At 40.5% G+C, this 25,349-nt stretch overlaps 2 protein-coding genes across 4 annotated transcripts; one reads left to right on the top strand and one right to left on the bottom strand.

Annotated features, from left to right (window-relative positions):
* Positions 1-3,856: 3,856 nt before the first annotated feature.
* On the bottom strand, positions 3,857-10,649 carry TUBD1 (tubulin delta 1). Of its 3 annotated transcripts, none has more exons than XM_042829971.1 (9): positions 10,425-10,649; positions 9,743-9,937; positions 9,068-9,215; positions 8,440-8,656; positions 7,594-7,825; positions 6,657-6,821; positions 5,856-5,996; positions 5,153-5,336; positions 3,857-4,237 (listed from the first exon to the last, which is right to left on the bottom strand). In XM_042829971.1, exons 2-9 carry the CDS (start codon positions 9,912-9,914, stop codon positions 4,135-4,137), a joined length of 1,362 nt encoding a protein of 453 aa, XP_042685905.1. In that variant the 5' UTR covers positions 9,915-9,937; positions 10,425-10,649; the 3' UTR covers positions 3,857-4,134. The 3 variants fall into 3 exon arrangements, with proteins under 3 accessions (XP_042685905.1, XP_042685904.1, XP_042685903.1); XM_042829970.1 differs by lacking the exon at positions 10,425-10,649 and adding an exon at positions 10,329-10,415; XM_042829969.1 differs by lacking the exon at positions 10,425-10,649 and adding an exon at positions 10,128-10,258.
* A 172-nt stretch (positions 10,650-10,821) lies between these two features.
* RPS6KB1 (ribosomal protein S6 kinase B1) lies at positions 10,822-25,301 on the top strand. The gene is made up of 15 exons (XM_042829914.1): positions 10,822-10,979; positions 13,341-13,390; positions 14,414-14,534; positions 14,696-14,764; positions 15,177-15,324; positions 15,664-15,721; positions 16,626-16,726; positions 17,477-17,567; positions 17,707-17,797; positions 18,084-18,191; positions 18,457-18,519; positions 19,089-19,166; positions 20,688-20,795; positions 21,380-21,492; positions 22,011-25,301. The coding sequence occupies exons 1-15, from the start codon at positions 10,908-10,910 to the stop codon at positions 22,246-22,248; spliced, it is 1,509 nt and encodes a 502-aa protein (XP_042685848.1). The 5' UTR covers positions 10,822-10,907; the 3' UTR covers positions 22,249-25,301.
* The last annotated feature ends 48 nt before the right edge of the window (positions 25,302-25,349 follow it).

The following is a 25,349-nucleotide window of genomic DNA, read 5'->3' as shown; positions in this document are numbered from 1 at the left end:
TGAAACACCACCTGATGTGCAGCTGTTGGTGCTTCTGGGAAGGGGTTAAGCATGTTCTGCTGATTCACGGAGGTGGGTGACTCATTACCCACCCGGACAGAGGGGAAGTGGCTGTCTGGAGGGAGAGGATTCATACAATGTGTGCTCAGAAGGGGCCATTGTGAACATCCAGTTTGAGTGAAAAAACCGGAAAGGCTCTGCAGTTAAAATTTGGGATTATCAGCTCTGCATCCAGGCGGGTTAAAGGCTGTCAGAGGGTCCAAGCCGTGCTGCTGGCTTGAGGAAGAAGCTTACACTGGAATTTGCTACACTGGTAAAGGTGTGGCTGGGGTGCCCTTGAAAGCAGTAGAGAAATGGCAGCAGCACTGCTCTTTTTGTAGCTTTTCGTAATACAGCAGATCCATGAGTCACGTTCCTGGTGGCTGTTGTTCAGCTTTTAAAGCAGTGTCCGGCAAATCTCAGGCTTCCTTAAAGTGCGCTTTGACATCCGAGAGTACTTCCTTTAGGATGTTTGGGTTGTCATTTCATAGCACTTAAACTGAATTTATTAACAAATGCCAAAGGAAATGAATGAATCATTCAATACCTTTTTCACCCTAACGTTTCCCAGTCGTGCACCAGCTGCTAATTCGCACACAACTTCCTTTTTCCATATTGGCAGAATTCTGGTTTTTGCCCTTAATCTAGAACTGTTCTTGTTGCTATCTCCATGCTGGTAAGTCTCCTAAAAGTTCATTTTCATTGTTCATATTCTTTTTTTACTGCTATGAAGTCTTACTTTACAAGCAAGTCCAAATAAATTGCATCAGTGCCCTGTCACAGGCCAGTCACTCTTTAAAGTACTTGTAACTTAGGCCCTGTATTTTCTGGTGACCAAATAAATTTATCCTGTTCACTCAGTATTTCTGCTATAGTTAGTCCTTGAATCAACTTCCAGGGGACCTGCACCTGTCCGTGACAACAAACAATAGTGAGATTTGATGCATTGTTCCTTGGTTCATGGACTTCCTGTGGGTATTTTGCTAAAAGCAGTGGGGTCAGGGCCACTGGTGCTGCCATCCCACAGTTCACCATTGCCTTGGGATTGCCTTTGATCTACCTTGCTCATTTCAGCTGCTAATGAAGTAACGGCCCTCTGCCAGGCTCAGGCTCTTATTTACAAAACCAGTTTTCTCCATAAAGCAATAATAAAGAAAGAATTCTCCACTTTCTAATATAATTTAAGATGATGTAAATTTGAGAATAGTTATTCACTTCCTGCCACTTGACCCTGTGCTCTCCACATCCTGGGGAAAAAATAGAGGAATTCAGCCACAGATTAAAAAAAAATGAAGGCTTAGTTTGGGAGAGGGTGTGAGAGTCTCAAAACTGAGGTCAGCTGCAAAAAACGCTGGCAGGAAGGGACCCGGAGAAGCCAGAAATAATTCCTGTCAGCCTTCAATGAAATCAAGGTGATCATAAGAACTAATGCAACAGTTACAGTTCTGTTTTTACCTCCAATTTTTGTAGCTTCAAGAAATCTGCATTGTCAAAATTCAAAACTTGACTGGCATCTTGTTAAGCAGCAGTGAATTTTGTGGCATAGCTAAGCCATTAAACTTAAACCCAAATATGCTCCTTTGTTAACTGGAAGTTACATATTCCATTAAAGAATAGATGCAGCTGTAAGGGACGGGTGAATGGTTCTGTCATTGTGGCTGCAATAAGTGCTGCTGTATTTGCTTCATGCTTGGAATTGTAAATACACAGACATAATGCAGTGGTATTTCTGCAAGTTACTTATGTAGCAGTACAATAGCCTGTAGCTCTCTTCCTTGTTGCTGAGAGGACTTACCTGTCCTAGCTGTTTAAAAGCTCTTTTGTAACACAGCATCACAATGAGGAAAAATATCCATCCCTGGGACTCAGTCACTGTTTTTCAGAAATGGAGTTACCTGTTTTCATCTCTGACACTGGAAGAAATCCTTAGTCTGACAACAGTATCTATAGCTAACACTAGGAAAAATGATTTCTACCTTTGCTAAGTATCCTGTGCCTTTTGAAGGAGGGAAGAAGGAGAACCTCGCTGTTCTGCTTGCTTTCCTGACCCTTTGCTATTTGCAAACTTGAACTGCCCGAGCTGGTTCTCTTGGTGTTTTGTGCAATCTTTCCTCCAGTTTATTGCATGAGAATACCCACCCAGCTTAATAGTTCAATTGACAAAAACAGAACACTAGAAAATCCCTTTTGATCGTAACAGTCCCTTATCTCTGAGCTGACAGGAAGTAATTTAGTGACAAAAATATTAAATAATCACAAATAATTGCCTATGAAAACTATATGTGGTTTTAAATGAAGTATATCTGAATAGTTGAACTGTGATTATTATGTCTTCCTTTTGAGGAGGAATTCCTAAAACCGGAATTAAAGCAGCTGAGTGAAAAGAGAAGGCAAAATGAGCTGAGTTGTTGGATTGTGCACTGTGGTCTGTAAGAACAGTGTCAAAATGTGTTGTCATACACATCAAGCATCTTCCAATATGAAAAGTCACTTGAATACATCTACCCCACTTGCTTTCTTTGTCTTCCATCCTGTATTTTTTTTTTTTTTTTCTGAAGGCATTAGAGATTAACATTGCTTATCTTTAAACTCTCACAAAATGTATCAGAACCCATTGTGGCATGCATTGAAACTACAGCCATGGCAGTGGCCAGCTGTTGCTGCTTCTGTATTTGAGCAATTGTGAACTTACCACAGGACTTTCTCCAGAATCAGTTGTGCAGTTGCTTGGATCGTGTCAGATTTGTTTGCCTTTCCAGATCTCGTGCTCCTGAGCTACTTTGAGAACAGCTGTTCCTGGACGGATTTTAGCACTTCTGTTCCTGACCTGAACAAAAATGAAGAGGTAAATGAAACTAGGAAAGGAAGTAGAGATAAGAGTAATATACAGTGTCTGCTGGCCTCTAACTGAAGCCCAGCAGAATTACAAGAGCATTTCTGCATCTACTGCTGTGTTAAGTCACTGCAGATTTAAAATCTAGATTAGAATTTCTAACAGGGCAAGACTTCTATGCAGGCCAAGTTGCAAATGTCCTTAACATATTTACTGTTCTGCATGCTTGCTCATCTTTTAATTAAAAGCTCAGTGGCTTGGAGTGGAATAGCTCTGAGGCTTAAACTGTAACTGTGATACTTGTCCACTTCTCATAGGAAAAGTCCTTGAGATTGATCTGATTTTTTTTTATCTGAGTGGTTTTTGGTCACTTTTGCTCCTGTACCTGGCTGCTGTGTTTGCAGGCTGCAGCTTCACGGTGGCACCACCTTGTGGTCGTTGTAACATTTATCAGGAAAATAAAAAGCCTGGTTCTTAAATTTTGAAATTATATGATAAGATTACAGTGTTATCCATCTGTAATCTAACAGCAATTCTCCTCCCAAATCTCTTTAAGTACTAAAAAGTAGATTTAAAAAAGAACACCTGCTTGCTCTCCTAACACAGGAGGAAGAGCAAGAGTTGCGGTTTTCCCTGTAAGTGTATGGAAAACATGGGATCCATTGTGATCTTTAATATAACTGCAAGATGCAAAGAAAATGAAGATCCCCATTCACAGGTGTTCTTTTTTTTTTTTTTCTTTCTTCCCAGATGGTTCAGAACTTCCAGTGTTTTGTCAAAGCTATAAGCCTTGAAGTAGAATTTAAGCTTTACTTCGCTTTAAAGCACCATGTGGCAGACTGTTGTCTCTTGAATGATACCCAAATGGAGTTTGGCTTAATAATTCTGATAGAGTGTGTTTTTATCAGTATTAAAGCATTCCAGGGCAAAGTGATAGCATGAAAAATTGGAACTGGAGAAGCTGGAATGCCTAGAGAAAAGCCCTTCTGTATAGAAATTCTTTATTAAAAATATGCAAGTTCTGAAAATGACATTCAAAGATTAAGCTACAGCAGATATCAGCTGTATTGGAAAACAGCTACTATATCTGTTAAATAAGAATAATATCTGTGCATATAAACATAGTTCTCATCCAGTTTGATTCTAATACATGCCTTGCTCACAAGATTAACAAATAGTTGTAGTCCAGTAATTTATATATTTGATAGTTGATGGAAGGTCTTCCAGTGCTGGGTTCTTTCAGGAAGAAACCATTTCAAAAATCAAAGGTTGGTGTAACTGGAGATAACTTGTTCCAGAGCTGTGAAACTGTCCAAGAAATCCTCCTCTTCAATTCCAAACTTAGTGTACTGGTGAACGTAGGCTCTGTGTGTCAAAGTCACAGTACAAAAACAGACAAGATGTTAGAAATCTGTGAAGAATCTGACACATTCAATTAGACTGTATAGTTGCTGTAACAAATCCAAATGGATTTTGGTGGTTAGGTTTTACCTTTCTCTCTTGAACTCATTTTGTAATTCATACTTACTGATAAATCATGACTTTTTTCTAATAGCATTTATTACTTTGTATATTGCTTAATGAGACAGAATTGTATCTAACAAAATCAGTCAACTGGGAAACAGAAGGAGCTATGATGAATAAATGAGAAAAGTGATTTATAAAGTTGAGATGCAGAGCCTAAACCCGTGTGTACAGGATAGCTTGCTTCCCATCACTGCTGTTTTTGCAGCAGGTGATAAAAATAGGAACACTGCTAGTAGATGCAGTATTTCTCCTTTGACTTTTAATCACCGAATTCCTGTTTATTAGGTGTCTGCTGTGACACTCAGTTACCTTGGGTTCATGGTGACCAAGTAAAGAGGCAGTCATTTTCTATCCCCTCAGTGTTTTTGAACTTTGTGTTTTTGAGCCAGGAACTTGTTTCCTGGAATGTGAAGCATGTCTGCATATAATTTAGAAACTGTGTGATCAGTAAAAGAGTTTGTATGTATTATTTGTAGAATGGGCAATCTGGAATGCGCTAAATTTAGGGAGCCAAATCAATAGCCCTAGAATATGTGGTATTGCTAATCCACAGGAAACACGCACTGTTCTGTGCAAGGTAAGCACCCTGCCATCATGTTTGAAGTAAAAAAAATGTTTCTGCTGAAGTGTGGGAACAGTATTCAAGCTCATTCACCATTACTTTGCTGAAAATGACCTTTCTCTGCAATGATTTTGCTACCATTGAAGATAATGTCAGCTATAAAGGAAATGAACAGAATTATTTTCACTTACTTGGAAGCAAACATATTCCAAGCTTTTCCTACAACATTGTCAAGAGGTTTCAGCAGGAACTGGCTATTGCTAACCAGAGAAGCAGACTTTTCATACTTATTAAATGCTCTTGGGGTTTTCCACTCATTAAAAGCATCCTGAGGATTTAGCCATGATGTATATAATGAGGGATCTCGGAAACTTCCTGTAGCAGAAATAAGATAAACGTGGATATTTTGGTAAATGTAAAGCTACAAGGACTTGCATCTTGATCTCATTACTCCCATCTGACCTAATCAGCGCTTGGTGGATCAGTTCAGCCCTTGAGAAAAGTCTGGTGGTCAGCTTCAAGTGTACTGAATGTTTGAAACAGTTATACTACCCAGGAATGTACTCTGCTGTCAGTACTTCATGTATGAGGTATGCTTGTCATTCCAGAAGCAGCAAAATATATTTTCAGACAATATTGCTAAGAATTCTACTGTATATATATAGACTTCAGTCTCTTTGTCCTTCCCTACAACTCTTCAGGTAATATAGAAGCCTTAGCTGTAAATACAACAGTCCTAACTAATTACACATGGCCTTGCACATTAAAATCTTTCTAGAGGGAATACTGACTTTATTAGTCAAATACGTGACCTTGTTTTATTTTCACTTTCACGCAAAGAAAACAGTTGAGATGTGAAACAAAAGGCTGGGATGTTGTGCCCTTCCTTCTCACCTAAGTCTACACTGTGTGTATCTTTTCCTCGCAGGATGACCAGGTTGGCAATGGAAGTATTGAAATGCAGCAGCTTCTTTGTGGAGTGACTGGAGGAGATGGAGGAGCCTGGGCATGGTGGCCGTACTTGCCAATCAATACCTGCAAGATTTTTGCAAACAAGTTATAAAACAAAGTTAATGTTTCATGAAATATGGATTCAGACCAACTCTGTGCCCCAAGCTGAGGTCATACTAGGGTTTGTAGTTTCTGTATGTCTGCTAAGCAGCAATTACACAATTCTCAGAGGAAAACTGAGCTTGGCCAGCAGTGTTTTCCTGGTAGTCACTAATCTTACCAGAGAAACGGATACTTTTTTCTATAGTTAGCAGTCTGCCAGCCCATTCTTTGCATAAGTGGAAGCTTTGCTGAATTCTCAATGTAAATGATATGGGAAAGCTAAGCATATGATTTTTATTAGTAGGTATAACAAGAAAAAGCATAGCAAAACAAATGATTCAAAGAATGTTCCAAATGAATCATGTAAATTAAGTGCATGACCAAAAACTGTTGTTTTGCATATTTTCAATAGTTATAATTAACTGAGATGTCTGGGAGCAAAAACATGAGCAAGCCAGGAGTGGCAGCTGTATGAGTAGTGCAGAAGCAGCTGGCTATGTGGAGACAAATTCCTGCTGTCTGAGGGCAGCAGCTTGCTTCTGAAAGGAGTGACTGAAATCAGTGAGCCCCACAAAACAGTAAGCTTTATTTCAATGTAAAGATGTATTCTTAAAGAGCGATGGCTGAGTGAACGCTTCTTACCTTCCTCCATTTTAGCATTAGCAATGAGCATTTGCCTCAGATGTTTGAGGAGTCCAGGCCAACTGAACGTGCTATATGCAAGGCAGTTTTCAGGCATCTGAGGTATGTTACGGAGACCCAACATCTTGAATTCAGGATGTGGAACTAAAGTTTCCATTAAGTCTCCTTAAAAAAAAAAAAAAGAAATAACAGCTGCTCATGTTTGGCAAAATACTGCATAGGCTAGTTAAAAAAGAAGAAGAGCATGAGGATTTTACAAAGATAGTAACTGAAGGTAAGAAAGCAGAATATGTAAAGTTTAAATTTAACAAATATACAGACGCATCTGACAAAATGCAAAGATTTACAACCTACCACTGAGTTTTATAGAGGTAAGTTAGCAGCTCTTATTTGACAATTTAGACCTGCCCTCCTTTTAGTCTGGCTCAGAATCTTAAAGACCTTCTATGCTTCTGAAGAGGTGGAAAGGAAAATGAGAGCTTAATTTTACAAGCAGCATCTTGGCAAGCCAGTTGCTTGCTGCTACCAAGTTGCACGTTAGTGTGTTTTCTGAGCTGAACACAAAACTAGCCTTTTGTTTGTACAAACTTCTAACCTAACGTTAAATGTTAAAACTCAGTCTAAAATTAGTGCCCAGCAGAAATTTCCTCTGAAAGGTAAATGAGTACAGGAGTGGTAGTCATTTGAAAAAGGAGGAACATGAGTCTTCTGGTAAAGAAGGAAACGAGAAGCTGGTTATCTATTTTTGACTCTGCTACAAAATTAGAGTTGAATTACTAACTTAGTCTTTCGCTTCCCTATCTATTTTTACTATCGTAAGCCTTGGGTTATATCCAATAGTTGAGTAAAAGAGACTGAAGAACTTAAATTCCCAAAATGAAATGATTACAGAAAGATGTGTAAGAATGCCTTAAGTATCTACATTGCAGTTAGGTACCTAAAGGGTTTCTGCTGTAGTGAAATCCAGCTTCTGCTGTGTGAGCAGGCTGGAAAACACTCCCCAGTTGATGTGCAATGACTTGATTTACATCCCTGAAGGAGATCTGTTTAATGTGCATCAGCTGAGCACAGATCTTGTGGATGACATCATTTTCATGAACAAGAAGAGCATCTGATGACTGATACAGATGTGACAGAGTCAAAACAGAGTTGTAGTTTTGAACAATGACCTGGAAAAAGGAAAAAAAAAACCAACACCAAATGAGAGTCAAACAACTTGATCTCTTTCTATAGGTTAATATATTCCTCTGGCTACTGTCATTTACTCAGTTGTAGTTAAGGAAGTGATTCATCTTTGTCAAAGTGCAGAATAAGGTCACAGCTTTTTCATGGAAATGGAGCAAGACCTATGAAAATCACGTTAACTCATCTCAGTTCAGAATGAAACTTGTCTGGGAACTGATTACCATGCTCAGATACTGTCATAACAGAAGATTTCTAGATAGCTAGTAGAGCTTCTCATGAAACTGCATTATACCACAGTGCTTTTATAAGTAAATTTTAAATGTTTTCTTACAAGCCTAAGATATCCACGATTTTTTTTATTTGATTGATGATAATTTTTTTTTTTTTAATGAAACTACATTAAACTACCAAATATGAGGCAAACAAATTGTTTTGTGTCATCTGGAACTTTCAAAGAACGAAGTGTTTCTCTTCTAGTTTATTTCAGTTGCATCTACTCTGTTTTACTCATGAAAAGCAAGCAGTTTATTTAGGTTTCTGTTCCTCTGTGATCACAATTATAATCTTGCAAAACATCTCTGGGAAAAATGACATTCACCTCACCAGTGCCATAGGGCCAGATAACATGGTTTAGTATAAACGAGCTTGGAAAAGCATCTCTTAAACACTGAGTCACAAATGCTCCGAGACCAGAACCTGTACCACCAGCCATGCTCATTATTGTGAAAAATCCACTGAGTCGGTCACACTTCTCTACTTCTTTTTGCACTAGATTCATGATTACTTCTTTGTTTCTAGGCCCGTGAACAGAGTAACTGTAGAATAAAGGGAAAAAAAATGGCAGGTGATATAAAGGCAGTAAGGTCAGCCTATTCGTAAAGGGTACTTTTCTTTGTATTACCAGTATAACCTGGCACTGTGTCACTCATTCTACATGTAGTAAATAATCCTCAGCTGTGGCATTTATTTTGCAAAAGAGCTGTTTATAAATTGAACTTATTGTTAACCCATTGTTAAACATATTCTAAGCCATTACATTTTCCCTGTAAATACCAATTTCATTTTGCAAAAAGCAGTGTAGAAAGGTTGCTGCTGTATGTACTGTTTCTCTACCTTAAGTCATTAAACAATGTTTCTCACGCAGCTGCAACAGTATCACTCCTAGCGAGCACAGACAGCTCATTATCCCCTACAGTTCCGCTAGCGAAGCTGGAAATTATTCCTACCCATTTGCCCAGTTGTTCCCAGACCCTTGCTTCTGACAGAAGTGCGACTGATCATCGTATTTCCAGTGGCCAGACCGGGCAGCTATCGATAAAGTTTGGCTGATTACTTTAGGTTCCATGTCAACAAGCACAGCCCGGGCAACAGGTACTGTATGGGGAAGAGAAACAAAACTGCGTGCCAACATCACAACTTGTTTATATGAGATACCGACTTGCATCATGGCCCAAGTTGTATTCCTTCCACCCACATAAGCCCAACTAGAACAGAAAACAGGATGCAGCAGTGTCCTGGATTTCAAGAGAACCACTGATAGTACTAAAGATAGATCTGAATAACAGGGACATGGATCTTTTGGGAAAGAAATGTCTTAATTTGCTTGTTAACACTAGATTCAAATAGTCTAGACCCTACTCCATGGTATTATCTGCCTACAATGGGAAACGTGGATATTTGGAAGGGAAGATTGTTTATGCATACATGTCCCATTTCCAGCTGTACTACTGGCAGACACGATCCATGGCCTCAGGCATTCTACCAGTTTTGATTTTGCTTCTGTAGTTGTAAGCAATGTCAGGAAGGCATAAAGCTGGGACAGTTCTTCCAGACTGAAGGTAGAACTGGGATGATGTCAGTACCAGACCTTCTGTGGGACACAAAACACCAAAATGCTGTACCTCCAGACTCCGCCTCGCTGAAAAACCGTTCTGTACAAGCATCGTGGTAGGCTTCATTCTCCTGCTTGGAACACAACCCGTGTGTGCCACGGACATCGGCACAGATGGTGTTAAACACCTCATGACCAATTTGGTTACCACACTGGCCAAGCTGGACTGCAACTATTGACATTCTAATTCACCTCGTGTTTAGCCCTAAAAAAGAAAAAAGAAAATCATGCCTTTGGTGGGGAAAAAAAAAAAAAGAAAAAGAAAAAGAAAAACCCACCATATTAAAAAGGTACTGACAAGCAGAATTCTGATCACTTTTGTAATTTTTTACAACCTCTAACGAGGAGGGAAAGGCTGCAGTACAACCAGCGGCTATTTCTGGTGAAATACCGACCGTCAGCACTCCAGCCCGAACGTCAAAGAACGCAGATGGCAGGTTAGAGGCAATCCTCTGCATGCAGACCGCTCCCGCCCCCGGGCTGCCGCACGTCCCTCACAGCTCCGCGCCGCCGATTTCCCGCCCGCTCCCCGCCGGCGCCATGTTCTGGGACCGCCCCCACCGCCTCTCCCCTCCCAGCTGAGGAGGGACGCCCACCTCTCCTCGCCCGTCCCTCCCGCCCGGATCTCTCCTCAGGTCGGTGCCGGCTCAGGAGGGGCGGGGTCCACGCCGCAGCCCCTCCTCAGGGCTGACCTCGCAGAACGGCTCAACCATCAGCAGCGCACGCGCACCCGCGCGCCTCAGCGAGCCCCCCTCAGCTGTGCGCATGCTCAGAGGGAACTTCGGGTAGTTCGGGCACAAGCGGCGGGCTTCGGGGCTTCACAGAGGGCAATACGCACGCACTGAGCGAACGGCTTCGCCGCACCATCTACGCAAGCTCCATGCCAGGAGCGAGGGAGGTGGGCGCGTATCGCGCATGCTCAGCTTCAGCTCTACGCCCGCCGCCCGGACGAGGCCCTCGCCGCGCATGCTCAGTGCGGCCCCGGTCGCCGCAGGATGGGTTTGTGCGCCTGCGCGGCGCCCGCAGCCGGGGCGGGGGCGCATGCGCGGTGAGGCCGGGCAGCCGTGATGGCGGCCGTGGCGGAGTTGGGGGGTGCGGGCCCATGAGGCGGCCCAGGCCTCGGGCACTCAGCGCAGTGAGGAAGGGGCGGCGACGCCTCGGTTCACACCCGTGCCATGGCGGGCGTGTTCGACATCGATCTGGACCAGCCCGAGGACGCGGGTTCGGATGAGGAGCTGGAGGAGGGGGTGAGAACGGAGAGTCTTAGCGGCGCGGGGAGCGGGCGGGCAGGGAGGCCGCCGGGAGGAGCGGAGCACGGGGGAGGCGTGAGGGGGGCGGCGGCGGCGGAGCAGCTGAGGCGAGGCGAGACGAGGCGGAGGCCCGGGCCCGTGCAGGTGAGGCCGCGCCCTGCCCGGGGAGCCCCGGCCCCAATCGGGGCCTCCGCCGCACAGCGCGGCGCCGGCGGTCGCGTTCAGGCGGAGCGTTTCTCCCTGATGTGTTGGCGGTGGGTTTTGTAGCACGAGCGTGGCGGCGGGGTTTGGTGTCACATGTGGGGACGTCAGTGCGGGAGTGCTCGTCTGTCTGGCACTGTATAAAGGGATCGCTCTGGCGCCAGAATCAAAAGCAAAGCTTTGAAATGCTGCGCGGATCAACGCGTGTGCCAATCTCACACCTCCCCGGATGGGCCACTTGGTGATCTGTAGTTTGTTTTTTTGTAACGTTCATTTACATGCTGTTAAGGCCTTTGGGTATCTTGTTACAAGGTCGCTGTTAGTATCTCTAGTGCTGATGTTGCTTTTATGTGTTGTTTTATGTGTTCAGCCGGGAGAAAAGAAGACTTTGGGGTGACCTCATTGCAGCCTTTCAGTACCTAAAGGGAGCCTGCAAACAGGAGGGGAGTCAACTCTTGGAAAGGGTTGATAACTGCAGGACAAGGGGAAATGGTTTGAAGTTGAGGGAGGGAAGATTTAGGTTGGATGTCAGGGGGAAGTTCTTTACAGAGAGAGTGGTGAGGTGCTGGAATAGCTGCCCAGAGAGGCTGCAGATGCCCCGTCCATCCCTGGAGGTGTTCAAGGCCAGGTTGGATGGGGCCCTGTGCAGCCTGGCCTAGTATTAAATGTGGAGGCTGCTGGCCCTGTGTGTGGCAGGGGGTTGGATATTCGTGAAGGTCCCTTCCAACCCGGGCCATTTTGTGATATTAAATGTTTGCTACTGCTTAAACTGCTGCTGCTGCATTCGTGCTGTGCTGTTTGAATACCAACTGGAGGCCTTGGGATTAGCAGACACTCCAAAGCACAGCTGGAATACCCACGCTGCATGTGAGCTGCAGAGATGTGGTCTGACAGCTGAAGGCATGGCAGTTCTCAGGTTGCAGGAGAAGCGTTGTCTGCTACCCCAATAATCAATACAGGTCCTGGTTTACAAGCATCAGCTGTGTCACAGTGCCTGCATTGCCAAGAACAGGTTCTAATGGGTGACACAAAAAATACTTGTGGGCCAGCTTCTGTGAATACAATTGCACAGTAGCAACCTAATGCAGTACTCAGGTGCCTTTTGGGAGATTAGGATGGAATAGAAGTTAAAACAGAACTGGGGAATGGGGAATATGTGAGCAACAGAAAAGTGTGTGTAAGGGAAAGGTGTTTTTTGTAGTGATTGTGCGTCTGTCTGAGATCTGAAGTACATTGATGTTCTTCTGGGAATGTGGTGGGCATTTATTCTGTTTGTTGAGTTGGTGGCTGTTTTGAACTTGTTCGTTGTTGTTTAATGGTAGGGTCAAGGGCACATTTAGCAGGTTCTGTTGTGAAACAGATGTCAGGGGGCTGGATTTCCCAAATAAATGTTAGCAAGAAGATGTGAGCAAGCAAACCTCTGTCCTGGAATGAGACTTGAACTTCAGGACTCTGTGATTGGCTGTGCATTCCAGGCTATAGATTCAAGGCTGTTCCTCGCTAACTTGCAGTTGCTGTTTTATGTATATATTTTTAAAACTGAAAATATAACCTGTCATAGTCTGAAGTTTGTTAGAAGCTTGCCCGTTAAATTCTATTTGTATTCCTTCCAGCTGTCTGCTTGCTTTGCACTTTTTCTGCCATGTAGAGCCGCATTTAGAGAGAAGTATTATCTTGCATAAGAGGTCAAGTTGAAAATTGTTTGAAGAAAATATGTCTTCAGAATTGAACTACATTCTTTAATGGCGTCTGGTCCTGGTGTTGAAGTGCTCGAGCCTTTTTAGAAATATTTGTGTGTTAATCTGTCTGAATGATTGTTCAGAAAAAGCATGCAGGACCAGAGTAAAGCTTAACTGTGTTATTACTACTGGGATATGATTACCACCAGACCTCCTGTATCAGAATTTAAGATATGTGGAAGCGTTGCAACACTTGCACTGGATTTTGTAGCCTTGTTATCTTCTGCTCATAATTTACTATTCTTGACACTTGTTTAATTATATATACATAAACATACATGTGTGTGCATATATAACAAAAACTATATGTGTAAATGTATCCATACATGTGAAAAAGCTGTAAAAGAGATCAGTACATTTATTTTTTACTATGCTTTATTTCTTATGTTGCAATTAATCCTTCTCCTCCTGTTCCCAGGGTCAGTTAAGTGAGAGCATGGACCATGGAGGAGTTGGCCAATATGACCTGTAAGTTGCTGCTAAGAAAATGTTCATGCCAACTACATATAGTCTCTACTTTTGTTACATTGTTAAGTTGAATAGAAAATTTTGTCATTCTTGTTCAATTTGAGTTGTTTTAGTTCTTTTGCTATTTCTTCACATAAAAATTTGTGACTGTATCTCAAAATAATAATAAAACAAATTCTGGCAAAACCTGCTGTTGTCTTTAATCCTTGTTTCTCCTAACATAGCTATTGTATTGTATTTGAATAATGCTTGCAGTATGAGTGTAGTGCCCTCTTTGCAGAACATTCTATGTTCTGTCAGGTTTACAGAGGCTCTGTCTGCATATTTGCATAGCAGTCTGAAGCAGATGGGAATTCAGTTCTGATTTGATTTCATGAGACAGCTCCCTTTAGCCGTGCTTCATGTATAGATACCCAGCTTGCTTTCAGCGTGCCACGTGTAACAAGAAAGCAGCAATAGTTCAAACAGTTCAGTTACCTTTTCTGTAGCAGGGTAAGGTGTTGGCCTCACCCTTCTTTTACAGAAGCGTGGTGTAATTTAGAAACATCCTGAAGCTGTGGATCAGTCTTCTTCTGTGGCACGTTCAGAGTTGTGACTTCTTTTGTTCCAGCTTTTTCTGCACAGTATTTGTTACAGAAGTTGTATTGTGACTGTGGGGACTGCTGGATGTGATTTAAAACTTAAACACACCTTACAGCACTGTAATCTTGTCCAAGTCAGTTTGAGTTGTTGGTCCTTCAAACTTAATTCTGGTACAATACAGAAATATATTACGCATTAAAATGAAGGCATCTGAAGGAAATCTTGATACAGGCAGATTGTCTTTTGTGCAAGCTGAAACGTAGAGCTTTGCACACACATAACTACAGTTTGTGGTGCTAAGAATTCTCCTTATCTCCAAAGCAATCATTCAGGCATGTCAGTTTTAGTGTAAGTTTTGCCGTAAGTAGTTTGCTTGCTTACTTTCTCTTGGTCGTTGTCAAGTCTCAGGTAGTCTTATATTCTTGTTTCGGTTTTATCCAGTGGCATGGAACATTGTGAAAAATTTGAGATTTCAGAAACTAGTGTAAACAGAGGTCCAGAAAAGATCCGACCGGAGTGCTTTGAGTTACTGCGCGTACTGGGCAAAGGTGGCTATGGAAAGGTAAGGGACCCTTTTCTACAAAGGTAAACCCATTATGCTGAAGGCAGTCAAAGTGCTCGCTTGCCACACGTGGGAAGGTCTAATCTTTCCATCCCGTGTTCTGAGCAGTTCCTCCTCTGCAGTTCATAATGATTCATTGTTTTTGTATTGGTGTTGTGTAGGTATTTCAAGTGCGAAAAGTAACTGGAGCAAATACCGGGAAAATTTTTGCCATGAAAGTTCTTAAAAAGGTAATGTGAGTGTTCAAATCGTGCTACTACCTAAAAGCAAATTAACCCATCAGCTGTTAGAATTATGTAATTATTTAATATACTTGACACTGATATTTGCCCTCGTTAAGTACAGTTATTAACATGGTACACTGGAATTTATCACGAATCTTTAAGTGGTTCTGCCTGCAAAATTCTTAGTGGATAATTTAAATATCTCAGGATCTCTTCTGATCTAAGTTACTCTATGACATAAATAAAAGAATTAAACTTTGGCAAGAAACCCATTATGTACATATAATGGGGATTTTAAAAAATTGTTATGTTGCTCACTGGTAGCATTGTGATTTGACTCAAAATAAACTCAGAGGGAGTTAAATGTAAAAGTCTGCAATTTACCATTTCCTTATGCTCACGTTTCTGCTGTTTGCAGGCAATGATTGTAAGGAATGCAAAAGATACAGCGCATACAAAAGCAGAGAGGAATATACTGGAGGAAGTGAAACATCCCTTCATCGTAGACTTAATTTACGCCTTTCAGACTGGTGGAAAACTCTACCTCATCCTTGAGTATCTCAGTGGTCAGTAAACGAAATTCTGTTCTTTATTCTTTGTAGCCTAGGTAACCTAGAACTTGGATTTATAGAAGAAAACAAGGGCAGAAGAAGCAAGGGCAGAAATGCTGGTTGGTTTTCTTTTCAGCATGAAGTTTTGATGCGTTTGGTAATTCTTTAGGTTGATAGTATTATGTGAACATCAGAATACTATGTTCTCAGTTGTGGTTTTTTGTGAAACAGCTTTTTGCAGAGTAGTACAGAATACCCACATTTAACATTTTTGGGGGAGAAACATATTTTTGACTGACTTAAGATGATAGAATGCACTTTGACAGAGTATAATACTCATTTTTCTCGTGGCAGGAGGAGAACTATTTATGCAGCTAGAGAGAGAAGGGATATTTATGGAAGACACGGCTTGGTAAGTGAAATTATTTTGGTAAATTAATAGGGTTTCTTGAGTGCTTGGAAGTATCCATTCTGACTTGGAGAACTGTAATCATTTTGTAGCATAGTGAAAGAAACAGTTACCAGGTTTTGGGAGGATGTGTGTGTTTTATACTTAGCAGTTCGTGATGGCATCTTGAGACAACAGTCAATACAGGAGAGGTTCCACTGCTGGCTGCTGGGTGTGACTGTCTCATAGGAGTGTGATGTGTTTCAGGTGTTCAGGAAAAGACTGAAAGTCTTCGTCCACACACAGTTTGACCTGACAGTTACTGACTTTGCAAACTTCTTTACTGACTGTGTGCTCTTAATGATGGAATGTGTGAAGTAATAAAGTATTCTAATGAATTAATGGATGAGAAACAGTCTTTTGAGTAGCAATATTTTACAGATAAACAAGTTGAAGTTACCCCTACTAACTAGGTTAGGCTTTGCACAACCAACTATGGTTGTATCTTTCCTCAGCACATGCTGATAATATTTTAGAAAAAGCCTCAATGTGCACATGAGGCTGTAGTATTGCACTGTTCCACAAACAGCACTGAAGATGCTGCTGGTTACTTTCTTGGCTTTAGGAATTTCTTTCTGCTTCTACATCCAGATGTAGTAATACAGATTGAAGCACGTTTTACCCAGTAACTGTTAAGCTCAGATTCCTCCGAATACATAAGGTGACTACCAAACAGATAAATCTAGTGGCAAATGTTTGTATTTCATCTTAGAATCTCTCTGCCTTTTGGCAGACCAATCTCAAAGGTATCATTGTTTCTCTGATTTCTTCTTTCAAGGAATTATTGATGTGAACGTAGTAACCTTAGTGCTTGAGAGGCTCAGCATGACTGAATACATCTAATTGCCTGGCATGTGTTTTCTTCCAGCTTTTACCTAGCAGAAATCTCAATGGCACTGGGGCACTTGCATCAAAAAGGAATCATTTATCGTGATCTGAAGCCAGAAAATATCATGCTTAATCATCAAGGTAGGAATGTAGTAATAATTGTGTTGTCAGTCATTTAAGCATTTCTTCAAAGGTCACTCTATGCTTCATTCATATGTGACTTTACTAGTAACAGTGGCACGCTCATGATTGTGCTTGGTGTAACTGAATAACTGCCAAAGCTAATTGCTTGCCTTCAAAACATAGGTTTCTCAGCTTTAATAGAGAGGCTCCAGCAAGCTGCAAGCTGTGTTTATATAAGCACAGCATTTCTTCAGTGGTTGACTCGCTGCTGCTGCATCTCTGAGATCTGAGCATAATTCTTCTGGATCGTTGTGAAATACTTAAACATGTGTCTTCACACGGAAGCTTTAAATATCTGTGTGACAGCATCAGTGACGTTTCAGTAATGGGGTAACAAGGCATTAGTTAGGGACAAGTTAGGTAAGGTGCCAGCCTGCAGCTGAAATGACTTACCTAGCTGCTGACACTTTGTCTGACAGTAGCAGCAATTCTGGATTGCACTGCTGCATTGCTACATGACAGGGATTAGTCTGGCAATCTGTACCATCCAGTATTTTCATGTGCTATGGAACACCTGTAGTCTTTGTATATAATTATGTCATTCTGTCTTATTAACTGTACTGCTTTGTCAGAGCATTAACTGCAACTGAAGGTAGTTCAGATTATTGCATGTTAATGTCAAAAAAGATGTTTATTTTTAAATGTTGCTGATATAAATGTCAGAATTCTGGAATTTGTCTGTCTGACATGTTATTTATTTAATTTCAGGTCATGTAAAATTGACAGACTTCGGATTATGTAAAGAATCTATTCATGATGGAACAGTCACACACACGTTCTGTGGAACAATTGAATACATGTGAGCTGCCTGATGAAATGCAGAAGTATTGAAGAACTGATGGTTCAGTCAGTTACAGGAATTGTACTTGAAAAGTTGCAGTCAGAATTACTATGAAGCTTGTTGAAGTATTTCTATATTTTCAATTTTTTTATTATAGGGCCCCTGAAATCTTGATGAGGAGTGGGCATAATCGTGCTGTGGACTGGTGGAGTTTGGGGGCATTAATGTATGACATGCTGACTGGAGCAGTAGGTGCACAGTTATAATTGCATGTATTTCTCTTTATAGCTTTTGAAGTGACCTGTCTTCTAATTCATATGCATGTATAAATATGAATACACTTGTATAGACGTAACTAAAATACAACTACTTTGACTACAGTCATGAGCTGGTCTTATCCAAAGAATTATTTCAAATTCCTACTTGCAATAATTTTATCTGCTTTATGCATTACTGAAATTAGGGCTTTTTTGTACACAAGTAAGAGATCTGAACAAGTTGTATTTTTCCTTCCACTACAATGGTGCTTTCTAGCCTCCTTTCACCGGGGAGAACAGAAAGAAAACAATTGACAAGATTCTCAAGTGTAAACTCAACTTGCCTCCCTACCTCACACAAGAAGCCAGAGATCTGCTTAAAAAGGTAGAATTTGAATAAATGTCAGTACTGCACCTGCATGTGGAGAACAGAAACATAATGATACCTCTGTGGCTCTCTACCCCGTGCTTGTTTTGACTGCTGCTAACTCAGTCTTGATTTTGTGTGACAAACTTGATTGTTTTGCAATTAATGCAGATTTTCTGATTGTTCCATATCCATTCTGTGTGCTTTTCAATCATGATGATTCATTTCAGGACTAGTCTAATCGTAATGGCATGATTAATTCTGGATGTTATTTCTTCTTAAGCTGCTAAAAAGAAATGCTGCCTCACGTCTAGGAGCTGGTCCTGGAGATGCTGGAGAAGTTCAGGTAACTTTTGCTTAACTTCAGAATTGTTAAAATACCTCACTCAAAGTGCAGTAGCTTACAGGGAACATCAGGGAAAGGGGGAGTGCATCTGACTTGAAACGTAATGGGCAAAAAGGCAGCCATGCATGACAGGGGATCAGAACATGGATGCTTTGAAATATAACAAAAGAGCAGCTGATATTATAATATTGTAATATTAGATATCAGATATATTATAATCTGATAATTTGTGATTTGGAAATAGCTTACTTTTTTAGCTCTGTGTTCCAGTAGATCTTTTCCTACTAGTTTTACAGTGGTGAGTTGTACAGTCCACCATGTAAGAGTGACGTTACTTTAGCGGTCTGATGAAAAACCTGCAGGTCCTTGCATATAGTGCAGCTTTCCCAGGGTAGAAGTCTAACTAACTGATGTATTGCATAGAGAAAGCCTAACCAGAGGCCTAGTTCCTGTTTCTTCTTATCTTAATATCTTAAAATAAAATCTAGATCTTACCTTTTTAATCTTGGATTTTTGCAAGTTATGTCCAGAAGGCTGTTGCGTGACTGTGTTGTTGCTAACCCTTCTAGGCTCACCCGTTCTTCAGACACATTAACTGGGATGAGCTGTTGGCACGCAAGGTGGAACCTCCTTTTAAGCCCTTATTGGTATGTACTCAGAGAGCTGTGAGATACTTCTCCTGTATACCTTTAGGAAAGGTCTTAAACAGTGTGGTATCTAAAACTTAGAAACATTCACTCTTAAAAACCAGAGTGCCTTTGCTTTCTGGTACTTCAGTAGTTAAATGCATCAACTGAAGTTACTGGTGCAGATTTCCTTTTCTTTTTTTTTTTTCTCCTGAGAACTGATGGTGTATCAACATTTAAGAAACAAAAAGCCCTTTCATGCTGTTCTGTCTTATTATTCTCCAGTCATGGTATTCATCTGTCACCAGAATAGGATATTGATTTTTTTTTTTTTTATGAGAGAAGGTGGCAACAACACCTAAGAACTGATTTATCCATCTGTTCAGTCTCCTGAAGAAAGAAACTTCTACTTCAGTTTTAATTCCCCCTGCTTCTATGCTGTAGATTATTCAGACTTGGAAGTGCAATTATTGCTAAACATAAGTCAGTATTTAGTTGAAACTAAGGTGATAGTTGCTAAGCAAAATTGAATGAAGTCACCTAGTTAAGTTTGGATGTTTGCTTATTAATATTTACACTGCATCTAGCACATTCCATGCAGTAATTGAAGTGCACCTCAAGGCGAGGATGTGGTGAATAAGCCAATATTGTTCTACCCTGTGTTTTGGTGATGTGGAATGTCTTTTGTTTTGGGTCCAATTAGCTACAGAAGCAAAGGTATAGGTATCCTTGATAGTTCCTGATTCAAAATCTCACTTTAAAGTGATTTATGCATCACTCATGTTGAGTGTACTACAGTGTGGAGACTCCAAAGCTTTTATCCTCTCCTTTTTTGAATGACATTTGGAATGACATGAAAGATTGGTATTCCCAAACCAAATATCCAAAGATAGTTTTCTGTTATTAGCAAACTTTATGAAACCTGTTTGTGCTGACTAGATGGTTTTTAAAAACATCTTTCCTTGGTTACACAAAGGCCTCCACAAATGGGTTACATGTTTGTCTTCTTGGTGACGCTTAGCAAGAAACAATCTTGAAATGATGTCTGTTATTCTTTGAATTGAAGAGTTACTCCTCATAGGCAGTTACTCCACAGTTGTCATCTGTCCCTTAGTGTAAACGCTTCTCTGCCTGTGAAATTGGGATTAAATTATCTGGAGAAAGACTTCCAGAAATTAATAGTTGCAGCTGTTCTATACTGGTTGTGACCAGAGTTAAACTTGAAAGAAACTGCCATTGTATTTCTAAAAGTTTTTTGTTTGTAATTTGAGATTTTTTTTTTAAAAGGCATCTTTTTAATTTGTGTTCCTTTTTGATCCATGATTTTTGCCCCTCCCCCTTGCCTTTATTTCTCAGTGTCAGTGCCCATAGTGACCTCCCACTGGCAGCGACAGGATTCCGACACCACTCCAGGGCTTTACTACAGCAGAGCTCTGCCAAAATCCTATGGAATGAACTCCATCCAGAGGCTACACTGATCACCGCTAAGCCATTTGGTTGATATCTGTAATATAAACCCTTAATCATTTTGTTTTTGCAAAGCAATCTGAAGAGGATGTGAGCCAGTTTGATTCAAAGTTTACACGTCAGACACCTGTTGATAGCCCAGATGACTCTACTCTCAGTGAAAGTGCCAACCAGGTCTTTCTGGTAAGTGAGCCAGGGACAGGCATTCGATGTGGAGAGATCTGTAGTGTTACTTGGGAACAGTAGAGCAATCCAGGTAATTTAAATCTATTGAATCTTACCATCTGATACTCAAAGCAAATTATCAGAATTTTGCAGACATATACAGCAACAGGTTTACATGTTTGCAGATTTTGAATATACTTCAGTTACTTTCAACATTTGTTCATATAGATAACTTAAAACCCACATAAACATTGCTTGCTTTCTGAAATGTCAGCATTCTAATTCAGAATTGCACTAAGAATCCTGGGGATGTGATTGTTTTCATTGACATTCAGACAAGCCATCCTGTAAGTCAAAATTAACTGGTTTGAGCACAGATCAGTGAATCTGTGATCCAAGCAGAAATATCTGGGGTGAGCAGGCACCCAGGTAGGGAATTCCCTGAAGTCCTGCAGTTTGCATCAGGTAATGAGCAGATGTTCATGTGTCTGAAGTTACTGCCCTTTTTGTAATTTTCTATGTGATGATGGCAATAAATGTGCAAGTCACCAGAAATGTCAATCTCACCTCTAAGTTAAGGTGCCCTCGTTGCTGTTTTGCAGGGTTTTACGTATGTGGCTCCATCTGTACTTGAAAGTGTAAAAGAGAAATTTTCTTTTGAACCAAAAATTCGATCACCTCGCAGATTCATAGGTAGCCCTAGGACACCAGTCAGGTATGTTTTCTTTCTCCTTTTTTTATCAACTTTTTAGCAAGTAGGTAAAAAACAGATAAAACAAAACTGCCTTTCTTCCTAGCGAGCCTGTCGCTTCCATGGAAGTGCAGTATCAATCCTGTTTTACAAACTACATGATGAAAGACAAATTTATGGTGTTTGGCAGCACAGAAGGTACTAATTGGCCACCTGTGCAGTTCTGGTGCAGCCTCACAGTCTGGTGACTTCGCTACGTGTTCCTCTAAAACTGTTTCAGAACGTGTGCTGCTAAAGAATCACTTCAGTAATGAAAACTTGGCAATCTACAAATACATCCCAGTTACTCAAAGGAGAGAATTTTACTTTAGTATCTACCACAGCCTCTTGTAGACTTCAGAATTCTCCCAACCTTCTGAAAGTGGAAGGAAGAATTGCATGCTTCTCAGCAGGCGTTTGAATTTGGCTTTCTGCAGAATGAAGGGCATAACTTTGTGCTGCGTATACCTTCATTTCTGATTTTTGTATTTCTTGTTTTAAAGCCCTGTAAAGTTTTCCCCCGGGGAATTCTGGGGAAGAGGTGCTTCTGCCAGCGCATCAAATACTCAGACACCTGTGGAATATCCAATGGAGACGAGTGGAATAGAACAAATGGATGTGACAGTTTGTGGAGAGGCTTCGGCACCGCTTCCAATCCGGCAACCAAACTCTGGGCCATACAAAAAACAAGCTTTCCCCATGATTTCCAAACGACCAGAGCACTTGCGCATGAATCTATGACAACACAATTTTTTTAAGCCTTTGAAGGTGGAAAACAAAGAATGGACATAAGCCCTTTGAAGCTGAAATACGAGGGCTTGTATGGTTTACTTTTAAAAAGTGACAGTATCAAAGAATCAGTCCTTGCACAGAGCGACTTGGAAAGCAAAGAAAAATGGATTTTTTTTTTTTCTGTCAATCAATGGTGCATAAAAAAAACTTTAGAAAATGGTATTGCAGAACTCTAGGCACATCATCTAACTGATTCGCAGTGACATCTTCTCACCTTATCAAGGATTTTTCAGCTTGGTAGCTTGAAACTGACAGTATTAAGGGGCAGGATGTTGCTTCAGAATCACTGGTCTAGTTGTGAATGTGTCAAGGAGGGTTAGCCCTTTCACTAGGCAAAGTATGAAATGCCTATATGCTTGCGACCGAGGAATAATTAGCATGCAAGCTTGGTTAAGCTGTTTCCTGCAATGGGGTGGAATCAAAGATGAGAGATAAAATTAATTGGTATTTCACATTCAAAACCGAATGAGTTTTTTTTATATATATATAAAAAAATATATATTTTTCGAATAGATTTTTTTGATTCAGCTCATTATGGAAAATATCCCAAAATTTAGAATACAGAATAATTGGTTGCTGTGAAGAAAGTAAAGGCTCTAGTTCTGATTCTCCTCATGAAACAAAAAATCAGTGAGTTACTCAATTACCAGCTTGGCAACGCGGGGTGGGAAAGAACTGTTTCACTTGCTTACCCAACTGAAATACCTGTTCCTGCAAAGACGAATGGATCTAATCAAATCACAGTGCTGCTATGTTCTAGGCTTAACTGGAAGCCATGGGCTCAAATACACGTCCTGCTTATTTCATCCTTGTCCTCAGCAGACATTTCACTGGGAAACATCACTTTCACACATGCCAGTCACTTAGCTGGAGATGGCTGAACACATTCAGATTCTTACCCATAGAAAAGGTTGGGAAAAAGTGCATCTGAACACAAGGTCAGGAGGTGTGGCTGTACTTCCACAGGAAATGTTCGACGTCATGTAAGCAAGCAAACCTTTTTGTAACCAATGGGTAAGAACTTCAGGAAATTTTTTTAAATAAATTTTTGCTTATGGGACAGACTTCCCTGCCATTACATATTTCTAAATTTATCTTTTTTTCTATGCTGGGGCAATAAATTTGCTGGTTGTATGAGGCTGAGGAAAACGTTAAATGGCCTTTCAGCGAATGTCTTCCACAGTGGGTCAGAACTTCAGCAACTTAATTTAGCAAACATGTTCTAAGGACACTATTTATGTTTTTAAAATTGTCACAATCTGTACAAATGGCTTACAGGTACAAAGAATAAAATAAAGGTAACTTTACCTTACTTAATACTTCCTGCCTTAAAGAAAGCATTTCCATGAGCATAGCTGGTGAAAGGGTTAATATCTGCAGAGCTTTACACTAGTTAGAGTGTGTATGGTGTGTGCGTGTGTGTGTGTATATGATCATGCAACTGCATACAAGTCCTGTCATTTTTTGCCTGCCACACGTTGCATTATCTTTAGTCAAACTGTGCAAAGTCTACTTCTAGTGTTTCACAACAGTAGGGATTTTTTATAGATTCTGCTTACTCTGTGTGTACTGAATCTTTTTGAGCCATAGGATCCAAGCCATAAGACTCTCTACACGTTGAATCCGATCAGAGTTTGCAAGCCAGAAGGATTCAGTGATATCTTGTTGATACTAATAAAGAGCCAACAAAAGAAGATACATGCGATTGAGCAAAAATTAGTATTTAGTTTTCTTCCTGGTAAGCCTTTTGTTGGAGAATTTCTTTTTTAGTTTTGTAAGGAAAATCAAGTTACCTTCCACTGACATAAACTGTACTGGAAGATTGATGTTTTTCATTGGGTAATATGGCTGCTGGTGACACGTTGTGAAACTGAAATCAGAGTGCTTACGTGTGTGTATATTATGCATATTTGCAAAGAGGCAACACTTCAAGCAGTGCCTGCTCTGTGTCACTCGTTAACATAGGTTTCCTGCCATGTTTACTGAGTGTAAATGAACTTAGTTTAATTTAATTTAATTTTTTGAGGCAGATCTCTTGGTCCTAGTTACAGTTAACAGTTCCTTTTTGGTTGGCTGGATAGACTTGTCCAGTAGAGTTGGTTTGGTATGGCTGGCAAGAATGGCAAGAGTTGTTTGTCTGAGTTCACTGCTTAATTACAGACACAGTTTATCATTTTTAAAAGGAAATATCATATCCTGTCCATCTTTCACCCCATAGATTCTAAGTTTTAGTTCCCTACCACAAATGTGAAACTTCTGGAGTGTGACTCAGACAGCAAAGCACACACTATGCAATATGGTTTATCCTGTATTTATTTGTAAAAATATCAGACATAGATCCTCTATATATATATAGTAGTGTCAAAATGACTAGTCACGACCCGAGGGGAGTGGAGTTCGAGCTCCTGTCTGGCTATTTCAGATAAGTGCAGAATGCATTGAATATTGGAGAGCTTAACAAGTGCTTTCTTTTGTTCATTTACAAATGTCTTAAATTTTTCATTAGAGTATAGAATCTTATTTTTTTTATTTTGTACGAGCTGCGCTTTTTTAATTATAATCACTGAAAAATTCACTATAATTTGATTTTATAGAATTTTTGTAGCATTACAAAAATATAGTAAAACTGAGGTTAATACCTGTTTTGGCTAACCATATGAAAGTATTAAATCTTGAACAAAGGTCGTATTTTTTTTTACTAGATGTTAAATAGGGCAATATTTTGTTCTGCGAGTCGTTACCACAAAAGGTTTCTAATAGGTCAGCTGCATTACCAGCAGTTTTTCTTTTCCCATTTAATGCAGAAATGATTCTGGTATGAGATATTCAGAATTTCATCATTTTTCTCTGTGGGAGTGATGCATACATTTGATGCCATTTGTGTACTAAATTGTAATTTTGGGAATGCTGGAATAATTCCTACCAAGACTGTCTTAATTGTGCCATCTGACATCTGAATGTCATCCTGGTATTAGCTCATAATAAAAGATACAAATAAATGAGTCAGTGGTTCTTTGGGATATCCCTTTTCTTGAAATGCATTTATGTCT

This window comes from Centrocercus urophasianus, unplaced genomic scaffold, assembly GCF_019232065.1.
Source record: "Centrocercus urophasianus isolate 14NV4802_14NV808 unplaced genomic scaffold, USGS_Curo_1.0 seq_33, whole genome shotgun sequence".
In the NCBI taxonomy this organism is placed as follows: domain Eukaryota; kingdom Metazoa; phylum Chordata; class Aves; order Galliformes; family Phasianidae; genus Centrocercus; species Centrocercus urophasianus.
Note: the sequence above shows the minus strand (reverse complement) of the source record. Positions and strands in the feature narration are given on the sequence as shown.

Coding starts and splice junctions, on each gene's coding strand:
- TUBD1 (XM_042829971.1), bottom strand. CDS start 9,914: ATGTCAATAGTTGCAGTCCAGCTTGGCCAGTGTGGTAACCAAATTGGT. Junction 5,997..6,656: donor TAATGCTAAAATGGAGGAAG/GTAAGAAGCGTT, acceptor AAAATCTTGCAG/GTATTGATTGGCAAGTACGG. Junction 4,238..5,152: donor TGGAATATGTTTGCTTCCAA/GTAAGTGAAAAT, acceptor TTTGACACACAG/AGCCTACGTTCACCAGTACA.
- RPS6KB1 (XM_042829914.1), top strand. CDS start 10,908: ATGGCGGGCGTGTTCGACATCGATCTGGACCAGCCCGAGGACGCGGGT. Junction 15,325..15,663: donor CATCCTTGAGTATCTCAGTG/GTCAGTAAACGA, acceptor TTCTCGTGGCAG/GAGGAGAACTATTTATGCAG. Junction 15,722..16,625: donor TTTATGGAAGACACGGCTTG/GTAAGTGAAATT, acceptor GTTTTCTTCCAG/CTTTTACCTAGCAGAAATCT.